We start from the raw sequence: 19,092 nt of genomic DNA on the forward strand, positions 1-19,092 counted from the left end.
AGACTTATGCACAAGGGAGCGCCTCAGCTTCCTCAATCGAGTGGTGCACTCTCAAAGGCCAATTAATTGGTTAATTCAAGTTATACAATACTATAAGCAATGCCCACCTACTACAGAATGGGGGCGCACACGTACAAACAGCATCACAACAATTACTCTTAAATGGTTTATGTGGTTGGTCACTCAACTCTCGGGCCCACCCCTTGAAATCAGGGGTGACTATGCTAGGCACAGATGTTAGCGTTTCATCCTACTCACCTTATTCCTGCTGTTATCTCTTCCCCATTGTAGGCATAGTTTATTGCTTGAGAAAAAATATCTTATCCTGAACTGTCGAACAAGCAGGGTGCATACAAAGCCCACAGTGATTCATCTATTCTGCGATTAGTACAATGTTAGTTGTTAATTTGTACCCTTATTTCCTGTGAGGACCGACCGTGCTTAGACAATGGTTCTACTGAGGGCTGTGAACACACATTCCGAAGTTTAATTCGTGAAGTGGCGTCTCGCAGTCTGCAAATGTGCAGGTTTCCTTGCATTTTACGATTCTCTTATCACTTCTATTTGTCTTTGATGCTTGAAATTCGACCTTGCTTGCCTTTCTGCTATCTGTTCCCAGCAGCATGTTGTCAGTCTTTGTTCTCAGCATTAATTAAAACCCATCCTTGAATCTAAAAGCTATTTCTTACAATCCCGTTCTTTGAGAGGGTTAACATCTTCAAGTATCCCAGAATTCATTGGGAACAAGCTGGATCTTTCACTAGTATCAGAATCGCAGCATAGTTATGTGCTAGCGTGGCCGTCCGGTCTAAGCCGCTAGATTCATGTTTCCAGCCTCTGTAAAGCCGCCGGTTTAAATCCCAACGTTGACAAATATTGTGGCTTTCATCAATTTCGCCGCTTTATCAACAACAATAAATCACTCAGTCAAGGCGGTTTGTTTTGTATTTTCTTCATGGGTCCCTATTAAACTTTCCCTTCAGTTGTTATTAAGATAGATTTGCAGAATTTCCTCTGGTCCATAATTGTCCTGAACCCAGCACCGAGCGCTGCCAACACCGTCACCCAACCAACTGAATTCAGCCGGTTCATTCACTCTTCTCCACACCTGCTGCGTCTCACTTATTCAGATATCCACCACTTTTACATTTTTGTTTCTTACATTTTTTACAATCTATCGACCGTGACCCCCTGTGCTGCCATTGTCGACCCACCATCCCTCCGCCGTTTCACCGTTCGCCCATCCAAACTTGCGGTGAAACAGCAGCTCCCATCTGCTCCTGTGCTCCAATCCGAATAACATAAAACGAATATTTTTTTCGTTCCAACCTATCCAGACAGTGAAAGTTTCATACAGGCAAGGATAAGAGAAGGTCCATTCTGTATATGCAGGTGGTGAGCTGGGCTCTGTGTTCAGGATGAGGATCACTTGTGATTTTCATTCCATTAGTCTGAGAACGTGTGATCAGGAGGGCAAAACTTTCCCTATTGTTCTCTCCTCTTATCATTATGGTAAATGTCAGGCTCAATGCGGCAGGAATAGTTCAAATGAGTGAGCGATAGAAGGAAGATCAAAATGTGCCGGCTATGCTCTGAATTTTATTCCCACAATTGGCTGATTTCTCACATATTCTCGTTTGAAACGATTATCCTTCTTTTTTCTACCGTTGTTTCTTTCTTTCTTCCCTCAGGCTCTCTTTCTCCGCTCTCACTGACTCGCTAGCACCGGTTCTCCCGATTTTATTTGTTGTCCTCTTGCACTGTTTCCCCTCAGGCTCGCACGCTTTTCTCAGACTTGCATTGCCTGAGTGCCTTTCTCCACCTCAGGACGACCTATGCACTTTAGAAACAATGAAAGCCCACGGACAACCTCAGGATGCTCCAGTTCTCCAGCTTCAACCCTAACCACATTAATGAACCCATCACCTATGGACAAACCCTGCAAATACACAGGATCTGCTCAGCCGAGGAGGAACGTGATGGACACCTACAGACGCTGAAAGACACCCTCGTAAGAACAGGATATGACGCTCGACTCGTCGATCGACAGTTCCCACTGGCCACAGCAAAAAATAGCATAGAACTACTCAGAAGACAAACATGGGACACAACCAACAGGGTACCCTTCATCGTCCAGTACTTCCCCGGAGCGGAGAAACTACGCCATGCACTTTGCAGCCTTCAACATGTCATTGATGATGATGAACACCTCGCTAAGGCCATCCCCACGCCTGCACTACTCACTTTCAAAGAGCCACCTAATCTCAAACAGACCATCGTTCGCAGCAAATTACCCAGCTTTCAGGAGAACAGTGAGCAAGACACCACACAACACTGCCCCAGCAAACTCTGCAAGACATGCCAGAGCATCAACACAGATACCATCATCACACGTGAGGACACCACCCACCAGGTACATGGTACATGCTCATGTGACTCGGCCAACATTGTCTACCTCATACGTTGCAGTAAAGGTTGCCCCGGTGCATGGTACATCGGCCAGACCATGCAGACACTGCGACAACGGATGAATGGACACCACACAACAATCACCAGGCAGGAGTGTTTCCTACCAGTCGGGGAACACTTCAGCAGTCAAGGACATTCAGCCTCCGATCTTCGGGTAAGCATTCTCCAAGGCGGCCTTCGAGACACATGAAAATGCAAAATCCTAGAGCAGAAACTGATAGACAAGTTCTGCACTCATGAGGACGTCCTCAACTGGGATCTTGGGTTCCTCTCACACTACATGTAACTCCACCTGACATAGGGTCATCCAGACTCGAGTCGTCGTTGACTTGTTCTCTCTACACAGGTGCGGCTGGACCTGCTGTGATTTCTAGCAAATAAAAATGTTTTTTTGTCTGTTTTTTGTTTTTCTTACAGACCCCAGCATCTGCAACATTTGAACCCTTGTGACCCCACCACATTGTTCTTTGATATAATGTTTTCCTGACTGACCTGTTTGGACACCACTCACATCTTTGATTGCTGTCATTATCTCTCTGCCAAGGTGTGATAAATGGCAGTTAGAAAGATTACCTGTAATCATCTGGCATTATTCTCTGACTATATAAGCTGTGCCTTTATGCATCTCTCCACTTCACCTGATGAAGGAGCAGCGCTCCAAAAGCTTGTGATTTCAAATAAAACTGTTGGACTATAACCTGGTGTTGTGTGACTTCTTACATATATTCAAGAAGGAGTTGGATATATTGCTTAAGGCTAAAGGGATCAAGGGTTTTGGGGAGAAAGCAGGGACAGGGTACTGAATTTGGATGATCAGCCATGATCGCATTGAATGCCGGAGCAGGCTCGAGGGGCCGAATGGCCTACTCCTGCTCCTTTCTTCTATGTTTCTATGTTTATCGCTTTCACTTCTGATCATTATTTGCAATGCAATAAGACATTGCAATTGCACCTCACTTCACATTGTAGCTGTCATTTGCAATTCAATTGCACATTGGAATTGAATATCGCTGCAACATAATCGTAATTTGTAATGCAATAGTACATTGCAGTGGAATATCACTTTGCAATATAATAGTAATTTGCTATGCAATATCACATTGCAATGGAATATCAATTTGCAATATAATTGACATTTGTAATGCAGTAGAACATTGCAATGGAGTATCACTTTGCAATATAACCGTCACTTGCAATGAAATAGGAATTTGCAAGGGAATATCGCTTTGTAGTATGATCGTCATTTGCAATGCAATAGAACATGGCAATGGAATATCACTTTGCAATATAAAAGTCATTTGCAATGCAATCAAACATTGCAATGGAACATAACCTTTCAATATAATAGTCATTGCAATGCAATGGAACTTTGCAAAGGAATATCACTTTGCTATATAATAGCAATTTGCAATGTAACTTAAAAATAAAATGGAATATCGCTTTGCCTCCTGACCATCATTACAGTGCAATAGGACTTTGCAATTGAACCTCATTTTGCATTGTAGCAGGCATTTGCAATGCAAATGCTCATTGCCATGGAATATCACTTTGCAAAATAATAGTAATTTGCAATACAATAGAATATTGCAATGGAATATCACTTTGCAATATGACAGTCATTTGCAATGCAATAGCACAATGCAATGGAATATCACGTTCCAATATAATTGACATTTGCAATGCAATAGAAAATTGCAAGGATTATCACTTTGCAATATAATCGTAATTTGCAATTCAAAAGAACTTTGGAATGAAATATCACTTTGCAATATAATAGTCATGGCAAAGCAATGGAACATAGCAATGGAATATTACTTCGTAATATACTAGTAACTGCAATGCAATGGAACATTGCACTGGAATATCAGTTGGCCTTATAATCATCATTTGCAATGCAATAGAACATTGCAATGTAATATCGCTTTCTAATAAGATCGTCATTTGCAAAGCAATAGAAAATTGCAGTGGAATATCACTTTGCAATATAATCGTCATTTGCAATGCAATAGCACATTGCAATGGAATATCACTTAGCAGTATAATAGTCATTTGTAATGAAGTATGACATTGCAATGGATTATTAACTTGCAACATAATAGTCATTTGCAAAACAATATCACATTACAATATAATATCAGTTTGCAATATGATTGTCAATTGCAATGCTGTAGAACATTACAATGGATTAGCACTTTGCAAAATAATAGTTATCTGCAATGCAATAGCACATTGCAATGGAATATCACTTTTCAATATAATTGTCTTTTGAAATGCAATAGAGCATTGCAATGTAATTTTAACTTGCAATATTATATTAATTGCCTATGCAATAGGACGTTGCAATGGAATATCACTTTGCAACATAGTAGACATTTGCAATGCAACAGAACATTTTAATGGATTATCACAGCACTATAATTGTCATTTGCACTGCAATAGACCATTGCAATGGAAGATCACTTTGCAATATAATCTTCATTTGCGATGCAATCAAACATAGCAATGGAATATAAATTTGCAATATAATTGTCATTGCAATGCAATGGAACATTGCAATGGAATATCAGTTTGCAATATAATACTCATTTGCAATTTAAGAGAAAATTACAATTTAATACCGCTTTGACTTCTGATCGTCATTTGCAATGCAATAGGACTATATAAATGAACCTCACTTTGCATTGTAGCAGTCATTTCCAATGCAATTGCACATTGCAATGGAATATCACTGCAATATGATCGTCATTTGCAATGCAATAGAACATTGCAGTGGAATATCAATTTGCAAGGCAACAGTAATTTGCAATGCAATGGCACATTGCAATGGAATATCGCTTTGCAATAGAATTGATATTTGCAATGCAATAGAACATTGCACTGGAGTCTCACTGCAATATATTCGTCATTTGCAATGCAATAGAAGTTTGGAATGAAGTATCACTTTGCAACATAATAGACATTGCAATGCAATGGAACATTGCAATGGAATATTAATTTGCAATATACTAGTCACTGCAATGCAATGGAACACTGCACTGGAATATCGGTTTGAATTATAATAGTTATTAACAATGCAATAGAACATTGCAATGGAATATCACTTTGGAATATGATCGTCATTTGCAATGCAGTAGAATATTGCAATGGAACATTATTTTGCAATATAATCGTCATTTGCAATGCAATAGCACACTGCAATGGAATATCACTTTGCAGTATAATAGTCATTTGCAAAAAAATATCACGTCAATATAATATCGCTTTTCAATATTATCGTCATTTGCAATGCAGTTGAACATTGCAATGGATTAGCGTGTTGCAAAATAATAGTAATTTGCAATGCAATAGCACGTTGCAATGGAGTATCACTTTACAATATAATTGTCATTTGAAATACCATGGAATTTTGCAATGTAATATCAGTTTGCTAGATAATAGTCATGTTCAATGCAATAGAGCTTTGCAATGGAATATTACTTTGCAACATTACATTTTTTGCAATGCAATGAAATATTGCAATGAAATATCAATTTAAGGGAATAGTCATTTGCAATGCAACAGAACAATGCAATGGAATAAGACATTGCAATGGAATATCACATTGCAACGTGGTGTTCATTGGCAATGTAACAGAACATTGCAAAGGAAAAGCACTGCAATATAATCGTCATTTTCAATGCAATAAAGCATTGGAATGGAATTTCATTTTGCAATATAATAGTCATTTGCAATGCAATATGACATTGCAATGGATTATTAACTTACAACATAATAATCAATTGCAGAACAAAGTCACATTGCAATACAATATCGCTTTGCAATAGTATCGTCATTTGCAATGCAGAACATTGCAATAGATTAGCGCGTTGCAAAATAATAGTAATCTGCAATGCAATAGCACATTGCAATGGAGTATCACTTTACAATATAATTGTCTTTTGAAATGCAATAGAACATTGCAATGGAATTTTAACTTGCAATATTATATTTCATTGCAATGCAATAGGACATTGCAATGGAATGTCACTTTGCAACAAAGTAGTCATTTGCAATGCAACAGTACATTGTAATGGATTATCACTGCAATATAATCGTCATTTGCAAAGCAATAGAACATTGCAATGGAATAACACTTTGCAATACAATCGTCATTTGCAATGCAAACAATCATTGCAATGAAATATACATTTGCAATATAATAGTCATTTGCAATGTAATAGAAATTACAATGGAATATTGCTTTGACTCTGATCATCATTTGCAATGCAATAGGACTTTGCAATTGAACCTCACTCTGCATTGAAGCAGTCATTTGCAATGCAATTGCACATTGCAATGGAATATCACTGCAATATATTCGTCATTTGCAATGCAATAGAACATTGCAATGTAATATCACTGCAGTATATTCGTCATTTGCAATGTAATAGAACACTAAAATGAGTATCACTTTGCAATATAACAGTCGTTGCAATGCAATGGAACCTGGCAATGAATTTATAATTTGAAATATATATTAGTCATTGCAATGCAGTGGAAAATTGCAGTGCCATATCAGTTTGCAATATAATAGTCATTTGCAATGCAATAGCACTTTGCATTGGAATATCACTTTGCAATATAGCAATGAATATCACTGCCATATATTCGTCAGTTGCAATGCAATAGAACATTGCAATGGAATATCACATTGCAATAACATGATCATTTGCAATGCAAGACAGCATTGCAATGGAATATTAACTTACAGTGTTATGTTCATTGGCAATGCAATAGCACATTGCAATGGAATTTCGCTTTGCAATATGATCATCATTTGCAATTCAATGGAACATTTGAATGGGGTATCACTTTGCAATATAATAGTTATTGTAATGCAATGGAACACTCTAATGGAATATTACTCTGCAATATAACAATCATTGCAATACAATGGGATATGGCAATGAAATATTACTTTGAAATATATGTTAGTCATTGCAATGCAATGGAACATTGCAATGCAATAGCACTTTGCAATGGAATATCACTTTGCAATGTTGTATTCATTTTCAATGCCATTGCGCATTGCAGTGGAATTTCACGGCTATATAACCATCATTGGCAATGCAATATAATATTTCAATGGAATATTGCTTGGCAATATAATTGTCATTTTCAATGAAATAGGACATTGCAATGGATTATTAAATTGCAATATTATATTCATTTGCACTGCAATAACACATTGCAATGGAATATCGTTTTGCAATATGATCATCATTTGCAGAACAATAGGACATTGCAATGGAATATCACTTTGCAATAAAATAGGCATTGCAATGCAATGGAACATTGCAATGTAATAATTCTTTGCAACACAACAATCATTGCAATGCAATGAAACATTGCAATGGAATAACAGTTGGCAAGTGGTTAGCACTGTTGCCTCACAGCACCAGGGACCCGGCTTCGAATCCGGCCTCGGTTGACTGTCTGTGTGGAGTTTGCACATTCTCCCTGTGTTTGCGTGGATATTCTCCGGGTGCTCCGGTTTCCTCCCACAGTCCAAAGATGTGCGGGTAGGTTGATTGGCTATGATAAATTGACCCTTAGTGTTAGGGGGATTAAATACATGTGGTTATGTGGATAGGGTGGGATATGTGTTGGTGTAGGGGTTACGGGGATCGGGTGGGATATGTGTCGGTGCAGGCTCGATGGGCCGAAATGGCCTCTATCTGCACTGTGGGGTTTCTGTGATTCTGTGATTCTGTGAATATAATAGTCATTTGAAATACAATAGCACATTGCAATGGAATATCACTTTTCAATGTAATAGTCATTTGCAATGAAATACGACATTGCAATGGACTATTACCTTGCATTTTAAAAGTCATATGCAATACCAAAGCACCTTGCAATGGCATATCGCTTTGCAATATGATTGTCATTTGCAATACAATAGAACATTGCAATGAAATATCGCTTTGCAATATAATAGTCATTTGCAATTCAGCAGCGCATTGAAGTGGAATATCAGTGCAGGATAATCGTCATTTGCAATGCAATAGAACATTAGAATGGAATATCACTTCAAAATATTATAGTCATTTGCAATGCAATACAACATTGCAATGGAGTATTAACTTGCAATAAAATAGTCATTTGCAGAACAAAATCACATTGCAATATAAAATTGCTTTGCAATATGATCACCATTTGCAATGCAGTGGAACATTCCAATGGATTAGCGCATTGCAAAATAATAGTAATCTGCAATGTAATCGTACATTGCAATGGAGTATCACTTTACAATATAATTGTCATTTGAAATTCAATAGAACATTGCAATGGAATATCACTTTGCAGCAAAATAGTCATTTGCAATGTAATAGAAAATTACAATGAATATCGCTTTGACTCTGATCGTCATTTGCAATGCAATAGGGCATTGCAATTGAACCTCACTTTACATTGAAACAGTCATTTGCAATTCAATTACACATTGCAATGGAATATCACTGCAATACAATCATCATTTGCAATTCAATAGAACATTGCAGTGGAATATCACTTTGCAATATAATAGTAATTTGCAATGCAATAGCACATTCCAATGGAATATCTCTTTGCAATATGATAATCATTTGCAATGCAATAGCACGTTGCCATGGAATATCCCATTGCAATATAATTGACATTTGCAATGCAATAGAGCATTGCAATGGTGTATCACTTTGCAATATAATTGTCATTGGCAATGCAATAGATCTTTGGAAAGAAATACCAATTTGCAACATAATAGTCATTGCAATGCGATGGAACATTGCAGTGGAATGTTACTTTGTAATGTAATAGTCATTGCAATGCAATGGATTATTGCACTGGAATATCGGTTTGCAATATAGTAGTCATTTGCAATGCAACAGAACATTGCAATGGAATAAGACATTGCAATGGAATATCACTTTGCAACATAGTATTCATTGGCAATGCAAAAGCACCTTGCAATGGAATAGCTCTGCATAATAATCGTCCTTTGCAATGCAATAGAGCATGGTAATGGAATATGACTTTGCAATATAATTGTCATTGCAATGCATTGGAACCTTGCAATGGAATATCGCTTTGCAATATGATCATCATTTGCAATGCAATAGATCATTGAAATGGAATATCACTTTGCAATATTATATTCATTTGCAATGCAATAGAACATTGCAATGGAGTATCACTTTGCAATATAATAGTCATTACAATGCAATGGAACACTCTAATGGAATAATATCCTTCATTGCAATGTAATACAACAAGCAATGGAATATCCGTTAGCAATAAATAGTCATTTTCAATGCAATAGAACATTACAGTGGAATATCACTGCAATATAATCGTCATTTGCAATGCAATAGAACATTGCAATGGAAAATCACTTTGCAATATCATTGTCATTGCAATGCAATGGAACATTGCAGTGGAATATCATTTTGCAATACCATAGCTAATTGCAATGCAATAGCATATTTTAATAGAATTTCACTTTGCAATATAATTGTCATTGCAATGCAATGGAACATTGCAATGGAATATCATTTAGCAATACCATTGCTATTTGCAATGCAATAGCATATTTTAATGGAATATTACTTTGCAATATAATAGTCATTTGCAATGCAATAGAACATTGAAATATATGTTAGGCATTTCAATGCAACGGAGCATTGCAATGCAATAGCACTTTGCAATGGTATATCACTTTGCAACATAGTATTCATTTTCAATAGCATAGCACATTGCAGTGGAATTTCACTGCAGTATAACCATCTTTGGCAATGCAAAATAACATTGGAATGGAATATCGCTTTGCAATATAATGGTCATTTGCAATGTAATAGGACATTGCAATGGATTATTGAATTGCAATATTATATTCATTTGCAAAATAATAGCACATTGCAATGGAATATTGTTTTGCTTAATGATCGTCATTTGCAAAACAATAGGACATTGCAATGGAATGCCACTTTGCAATAAAATAGTGATTGCAATGCAATGGAACATTGCAATGGAATATTACTTTGCAACATATCAGTCGTTGCAATGCAATGAAACATTGCAATGGAATAACAGTTGGCAATATAATAATCATTTGAAAAGCAATAGCACATTGCAAAGGAATATCACTTTGCAATATAATAGTCATTTGCAATGCAATACCACATTGCAATGGACTATTACCTTGTAATTTAAAAGTCATATGCAAGAGAAAAGCACATTGCAATGTTATATTGCTTTCCAATATGATCGTCATTTGCAATGCAATAGAATATTGCAATGAAATATCGCTTTGCAATATAATAGTCATTTGCAATGCAACAGGGCATTGAAGTGGAATATCACTGCAGTATAATCGTCATTTCCAATTGCAATAGAATATTGCAGTGGAATATCACTTCGAAATATAATAGTCATTGCAATGCAAAAGAACATTGCAATGGAATATCACTTTGCAATATAATAGTCAATTGCAATGCAATAGCAAAATTGCAAAGGAATATCACTTTGCAATATAATAGTCATTTGCAATGCAATAGGAAAATTGCAATGGAATATCACTTTGCAATAAAATAGTCATTTGCAATGCAATAGAGCATTGCAATGGGATGTCAGTTTGCAATATAATAATGATTTGCAATTCAACAGAACATTGCAATGAAATATCGCATTGCAATATGATCATCATTTGCAAAGCAGTAGGACTTTGCAATGTAATATCGCTTTGCAATAAAGTAGTACTTTGCAGTGGAATTACACATTGCAATGGAATATCACTGCAATATAATCGTCATTTGCAATGCAATAGAACATTGCAATAGAATATCGCCTTGCAATATCATAGTCAGTTGCAATGCAATGGAACATTGCAATGCAAGTGAACATTGCAATGTAATATCACTTTGCAATACCGTAGTCACTTGCAGTGCAGTAGCACATTGAAAAGGAATATCTTTTCGAAATATTACAGTCATTTCAATGGAATGGAATATCGCTTTGCAATACGTTCGGCATCTAAAATATTCATTGATGGGATGTGGGCATCGCTGGCTGGCTAGGTCTGCATTTAATGCCCATCACTAATTGTCCTTGAGAAGATGGTGGTGAGCCGCCTTCTTGAACCGCTGCAGTCCATATGGTGTAGGTACACCCACAATGCTGTTAGGAAGGGATTTCCAGGATTTTGGCCCAGCGACAGTGAAGGAATGGCGATACAGGCCCAAGTCAGGACGGTGTGTGGCTTGGAGGGGAAGTTGTAGGTGGTGAAGTTCCCATGCGTCTGCTGCCCTTGTCCTTCTAAATGGTAGAGGTCATGTGTTTCGAAGGTGCTGTTGAAGGAGCTTTGGCGAGTTGCTGCAGTGCATCTTGTAGATTGTACACACTGCAGCCACAGTGTGCCGGTGGTGGAGGGAGTGAATGTTGAAGGTGGTGGATGGAGTGCCAATCAAGTGGGCTGCTTTTTCCTTAATGGTGTCTAGCTTCTTGAGTGTTGTTGGAGCTGCACTCATCCAGGCAAGTCGGGAGTATTCCATCACATTCCTGACTTGTGCCTTGTAGATGGAGGAAAGGCTATGGGGAGTCAGGAGGTGAGACACTCACCACAGAATTCCCAGCCTCTGGCCTGCTCTTGTAGCCATAGTATTTATATGGCTGGACCAGTTCAGTTTCTGATCAATGGTAACCCCCAGGATGTTGATAGTGGGGGATTCTGCGATGATAATGCCATTGAATGTCAAGGGGAGATGGTTAGAGTCTCGCGTGTTGGAGGTCGTCATTGCCTGGCACTTGTGTGGTGTGAATGTTACTTGCCACTTCTCAGCCCAAGCCTGAATATTGTCCAGGTCTTGTTGCATATGGACACAGACTGCATCAGTATCTGATGAGTCTTGAATGGTGCTGAACAGTGTGCAATCATCAGCGAACATCCCCACTTCTGACCTTAAGATGGAGGGAAGGTCATTGATGAAAAAGCTGAAGATGGTTGGACCTAGGACACTGCCCTGAGGAACTCCTGCCATTATGTCATGTGATTGAGATGAATGACCTGCAACAACCACAGCCAACTTCCTTCGTGCTAGGTATGATTCCAACCAATGGAGAGTTTTCCCCTTGATTCCCATTGACTTCAATTTTGCTAGGGCTCCTTGCTACTACACTTGATCAAATGCTGCCTTGATGTCCAGGGCAGTCACACTCACCTCACCTCACCTCACAATATTACATTGCAATGGAATATCACTTTGCAATATAGTATTCATTTGCAATGCAATAGAAAATTGCAATGGGATATCAGTTTGCAATATATTAATGATTTACAATGCAATAAAACATTGCAATGAAATATCACATTGCAATATGTTCATCATTTGCAAAGCAGTCGGACTTTGCAATGGAACATCACTTTGCAATACAGCAGTCATTTGCAATGCAATTGCATATTGCCATGGAATATCACTGCAATATAATCGTCATTTGCAATGCAATACAACATTGCAATATAATATCACCTTGCAATATAATAGTCGGTTGCAATGCAATAGCACATTGCAATGGAATATTACCATGCTGTTTGATCGTCATTTGCAATGCAATAGAACATTGCAATGGAATATCACTTTGCAGTATAAAAGTCATTGCAATGCAATGGAACTTTGCTTTGGAATATCAGTTTGCAGCATAATCGTCATTTGCAATGCAATAGAAAATTTCAATGGAATGTCACTGCTGTATAATCATCATTTTTAATGCAATAGAGCATTGCAATTAAATATCAATCTGCAATATAATAGTCATCTGCTTTGCAATTGTACATTGCAATGGAATATCACTGAAAAATAATAGTCATTTTCAATGCAATAGAACATTGCAATGTAATATTGCCCTGCAATGTGCTCATCATTTGCAATGCAGCAGAACATTGCAATGCATTATCACTGCAATTTATTTGACAATTGTAGTGAAGTAGCAGATTGCAATGGAAGATTGCTTTGCAATATGACCATCATTTGCAATGCAAAATACATTGCAATGGAATACCACTTTGCAATACAATAACCATTTGCATTGCAGTAGCAGGTTGCAATGGAAGATCACTTTGCAAAATAACAGTCATTTGAAATGCAATAGAACATTGCAATGAAATATTACTTTGCAATATAATAGTCATTTGCAATGCAATAGAACATTGCAATGGAATATCACTGCAAAATATTCATCACTTGTATTGCAACTGCACATTGCAATGGAATACAGCTTTGCAATATGATCGTCATTTGCAATGCAACATAATTTGCAAAGGAATATCACTTTGCAATATAATAGCCATTTGCAATGCAATAGAACATTGCAATGCAAGTGAACATTGCAATGTAATATCACTTTGCAATACAGTAGTCACTTGCAGTGCAGTAGCACATTGAAAAGGAATATCTCTTGGAAATATCATAGTCATTTCAAATGCATTAGCACACTGCAATGGAATATCGCTTTGCAATACTTTCGGCATTAAAAAAAAAATATTCTTTGATGGGATGTGGGCATCGCTGGCTGCCTAGGTCTGCATTTAATGCCCATCCCTAATTGCCCTTGAGAAGATGGTGGTGAGCAGCCTTCTTGAACCGCTGCAGTCCATATGGTGTAGGTACACCCACAATGCTGTTAGGAAGGGAGTTCCAGGATTTTGGTCCAGCGACAGTGAAGGAATGGCGATACAGGTCCATGTCAGGACGGTGTGTGGCTTGGAGGGGAAGTTGTAGGTGGTGAAGTTCCCATGCGTCTGCTGCCCTTGTCCTTCTAAGTGGTAGAGGTCATGTGTTTGGAAGGTGCTGTTGAAGGAGCTTTGGCGAGTTGCTGCAGTGCATCTTGTAGATGGTACACACTGCAGCCACAGTGTGCCAGTGGTAGAGGGAGTGAATGTTGAAGGTGGTGGATGGAGTGCCAATCAAGTGGGCTGCTTTTTCCTGAATGTTGTCCAGCTTCTTGAGTGTTGTTGGAGCTGCACTCATCCAGGCAAGTGGAGAATATTCCATCACATTCCTGACTTGTGCCTTGTAGATGGTGGAAAGGCTTTGGGGAGTCAGGAGGTGAGACACTCGCCACAGTATTCCCAACCTCTGGCCTGCTCTTGTAGCCACAGTATTTATATGGCTGGTCCAGTTCAGTTTCTGCTCAATGGTAACCCCCAGGATGTTGATAGTGGGGGATTCTGCGATGATAATGCCATTGAATGTCAAGGGGAGATGGTTAGACTCTCACCTGTTGGAGATGGTCATTGCCTGGCACTTGTGTGGTGCGAATGTTACTTGCCACTTGTCAGCCCAAGTCTGAATATTGTACAGGTCTTGTTGCATATGGACAAGGATTGCGTCAGTATCTGACGAGTCTTGCATGGTGCTGAACAGTGTGCAATCATCAGCAAACATCCCCACTTCTGACCTTCTGATGGAGGGAAGGTCATTGATGAAACAGCTGAAGATGGTTGGGCCTAGGACACTGCCCTAATGACCTCCTGCAATTATGTCATGTGATTGAGATGAATGACCTGCAACAATCACAGCCAACTTCCTTTGTGCTAGGTATGATTCCAACCAATGGAGAGTTTTCCCCTTGATTCTCATTGACTTCACTTTTGCTAGGGCTCCTTGCTACCACACTTGATCAAATGCTGCCTTGATGTCAAGGGCAGTCACTCTCACCTTACCTCACCTCAAAATATTACATTGCAATGGAATATCACTTTGCATTATAGTATTCATTTGCAATGCAATAGAACATTGCAATAGGATATCAGTTTGCAATATATTAATGATTTACAATGCAATAGAACATTGCAATGAAATATCGCATTGCAATATGTTCATCATTTGCAAAGCAGTCGGACTTTGCAATGGAACATCACTTTGCAATACATTAGTCATTTGCAATGCAATATAACATTGCAATGGAATATCGCTTTGCAATATAATAGTCATTTGCAATGTAATAGGACATTGCAATGGATTATTGAATTGCAATATTATATTCATTTGCACTGCAATAACACATTGCAATGGAATATTATTTTGCAATATGATCGTCATTTGCAAAACAATAGGACATTGCAATGGAATATCACTTTGCAATAAAATAGTGATTGCAATGCAATGGAACATTGCAATGGAATATTACTTTGCAACATAACAGTCATTGCAATGCAATGAAACTTTGCAATGGAATATCAGTTGGCAGTATAACAATCATTTGAAAAGCAATAGCACATTGCAATGGAATATCACTTTGCAATATAATAGTCACTTGCAATGCAATACGACATTGCAATGGACTATTACCTTGCAATTTAAAAGTCATATGCAAGAAAAAACACATTGCAACGGTATATCGCTTTCCAATATGATCGTCATTTGCAATGCAATAGAATATTGCAATGAAATATCGCTTTGCAATATAATAGTCATTTGCAATGCAACAGTGCATTGAAGTGGAATATCACGGCAGTATAATCGTCATTTCCAATTGCAATAGAATATTGCAGTGGAATATCACTTCGAAATATAATAGTCATTGCAATGGAATATCAATTTGCATTATAATAGTCATTTGCAATGCAATAGAACAAGCAATGGAATATCACTTTGCAATATAAGAGTCAATTGCAATGCAATAGCAAAATTGCAATGGAATATCACTTTGCAATAAAATAGTCATTTGCAATGCAACAGAGCATTGCAATGGGATATCAGTTTGCAATATAATAATGATTTGCAATTCAACAGAACATTGCAATGAAATATCGCATTGCAATATGATCATCATTTGCAAAGCAGTAGGACTTTGCAATGTAATATCGCTTTGCAATAAAGTAGCCATTTGCAGTGGAATTACATATTGCAATGGAATATCACTGCAATATAATTGTCATTTGCAATGCAATAGAACATTGCAATAGAATATCACCTTGCAATATAATAGACAGTTGCAATGCAAAAGCACATTGCATGGGATTATTGCCTTGCAATTTGGTCATTTGCAATACAATGGAACATTGCAATGGAATATCACTTTGCATTTTAATAGCAATTTGTAATGTTAATGCACATTGAAATGGAATATCAGTGCAGTATAATCGTCATTTGCAATGCAATAGAATATTGCAATGGAATATCACTTTGCAAAAAACAGTCATTTGAAATGCAATAGAACATTGCAATGAAATATCACTTTGCAATATAATAGTCATTTGCAATGCAATAGAACATTGCAATGGAAAATCACTGCAAAATATTCGTCATTTGTAATGCAACTGCACATTGCAATGGGATAGAGCATTGCAATATGATCATCATTTGCAATACAACATAACTTTGCAAATGAATATCACTTTGCAATATAATATCCATTTGCAATGCAATAGGACATTGCAAAGCAAGAGAACATTGCAATGTAATATCACTTTGCAATATAGTAGTCACTTGCAGTGCAGTAGCACATTGAAATGGAATATCTCTTCGAAATATAATAGTCATTTCAAATGCATTAGCACACTGCAATGGATTATCGCTTTGCAAAATTATCGGCATTTAAAAAAAAAAATTCCTTGATGGGATGTGGGCGTCGCTGGCTGGCTAGGTCTGCATTTAATGCCCATCCCTAATTGCCCTTGAGAAGATGGTGGTGAGCTGCCTTCTTGAACCGCTGCAGTCCATGTGGTGTAGGTACACCCACAATGCTGTTAGGAAGGGAGTTCCAGGATTTTGGCCCAGCGACAGTGAAGGAATGGCGATACAGGCCAATGTCAGGACGGTGTGTGGCTTGGAGGGGAAGTTGTAGGTGGTGATGTTCCAATGTGTCTGCTGCCCTTGTCCTTCTAAGTGGTAGAGGTCATGTGTTTGGAAGGTGTTGTTGAAGGAGCTTTGGCAAGTTGCTGCAGTGCATCTTGTAGATGGTACACACTGCAGCCACAGTGCGCCAGTGGTGGAGGGAGTGAATGTTGAAGGTGGTGGATGGAGTGCCAATCAAGCTTTATCCTGAATGGTGTCGAGATTCTTGAGTGTTCTCGGAGCTGCACTCATCCAGGCAAGTGGAGTATATTCCATCACACTCCTGACTTGAGCCTTGTAGATGGTGGAAAGGCTTTGGGGAGTCAGGAGGTGAGACACTCGCCGCAGAATTCCCAGCCTCTGGCCTGCTCTTGTAGCCACAGTATTTATATGGCTGGTCCAGTTCAGTTTCTGATCAATGGTAACCCTCAGGATATTGATAGTGGAGGATTCTGCGATGATAATGCCATTGAATGTCAAGGGGAGATGGTTAGAGTCTCGCTTGTTGGAGATGGTCGTTGCCTGGCTCTTGCGTGGTGCGAATGTTACTTGCCACTTGTCAGCCCAAGTCTGAATATTATCCAGGTCTTGCTGCATATGGTCACGGACTGCATCAGTATCTGATGAGTCTTGAATAGTGCTGAACAGTGTGCAATCATCAGCGAACATCCCCACTCCTGACCTTATGATGGAGGGAAGGTCATTGATGAAACAGCTGAAGATGGTAGGGCCTAGGACACTGCCCTGAGGAACTCCTGCAATGATGTCATGTGATTGAGATGAATGACGTGCAACAACCACAGCCAACTTCCTTTGTGCTAGGTATGATTCCAACCAATGGAGAGTTTTCCCCTTGATTCCCATTGACTTCAGTTTTGCTCGGGCTCCTTGCTACCACACTTGATCAAATGCTGCCTTGATGTCAAGGGCAATCACTCTCACCTCACCTCACCTCACAATATTACATTGCAATGGAATATCACTTTGCAATATAGTATTCATTTGCAATGCAATAGAACATTGCAATCGGATATCAGTTTGCAATATATTAATGATTTACAATGCAATAGAACATTGCAATGAAATATTGCATTGCAATATGATCATCATTTGCAAAGCAGTAGGACTTTGCAATGGAACCTCACTTTGCAATACAGTAGTCATTTGCAATGCAATTGCACATTGCCATGGAATATCACTGCAATATAATCGTCATTTGCAATGCAATACAACATTGCAATATAATATCACCTTGCAATATAAAAGTAGGTTGCAATGCAATACCAAATTGCAATGGAATATTGCCTTGCTGTTTGATCATCATTTGCAATGAAATATCACTTTGCAGTATAAAAGTCATTGCAATGCAATGGATTTATGCTTTGGAATATCAGTTTGCAGCATTATCGTCATTTGCAATGCATTAGAAAATTTCAATGGAATGTCACTGCTGTATAATCGTCACTTTTAATGCAATAGAGCATTGCAATTAAACATCAATCTGCAATATAATTGTCATCTGCTTTGCATTTGTACATTGCAATGGAATATCACTGAAAAATAATTGTCATTTTCAATGCAATAGAACATTGCAATGGGTATCACCTTGCAATATAATAGTTAGTGGCAATGCAATAGCACATTGCAATGGAATATTGCCCTGCAATGTGCTCGTCATTTGCAATGCAACAGAACATTGCAATGCATTATCACTGCAATTTATTTGACAATTGTAGTGAAGTAGCAGATTGCAATGGAACATTGCTTTGCAATA

General features: G+C 38.2%; 1 protein-coding gene across 1 annotated transcript; it reads left to right on the top strand.

The window, feature by feature from the left end:
• Positions 1 to 1,876: 1,876 nt before the first annotated feature.
• On the top strand, positions 1,877 to 2,659 carry LOC147087213 (uncharacterized). Its single transcript, XM_085978114.1, has one exon. It carries the CDS (start codon positions 1,877 to 1,879, stop codon positions 2,657 to 2,659), a length of 783 nt encoding a protein of 260 aa, XP_085834240.1.
• The last annotated feature ends 16,433 nt before the right edge of the window (positions 2,660 to 19,092 follow it).

The sequence above is a fragment of the Somniosus microcephalus genome, unplaced genomic scaffold (assembly GCF_052327205.1).
Source record: "Somniosus microcephalus isolate GS21.2 unplaced genomic scaffold, FLI_Smic_1.0 unresolved_chr6, whole genome shotgun sequence".
NCBI classification, from domain to species: domain Eukaryota; kingdom Metazoa; phylum Chordata; class Chondrichthyes; order Squaliformes; family Somniosidae; genus Somniosus; species Somniosus microcephalus.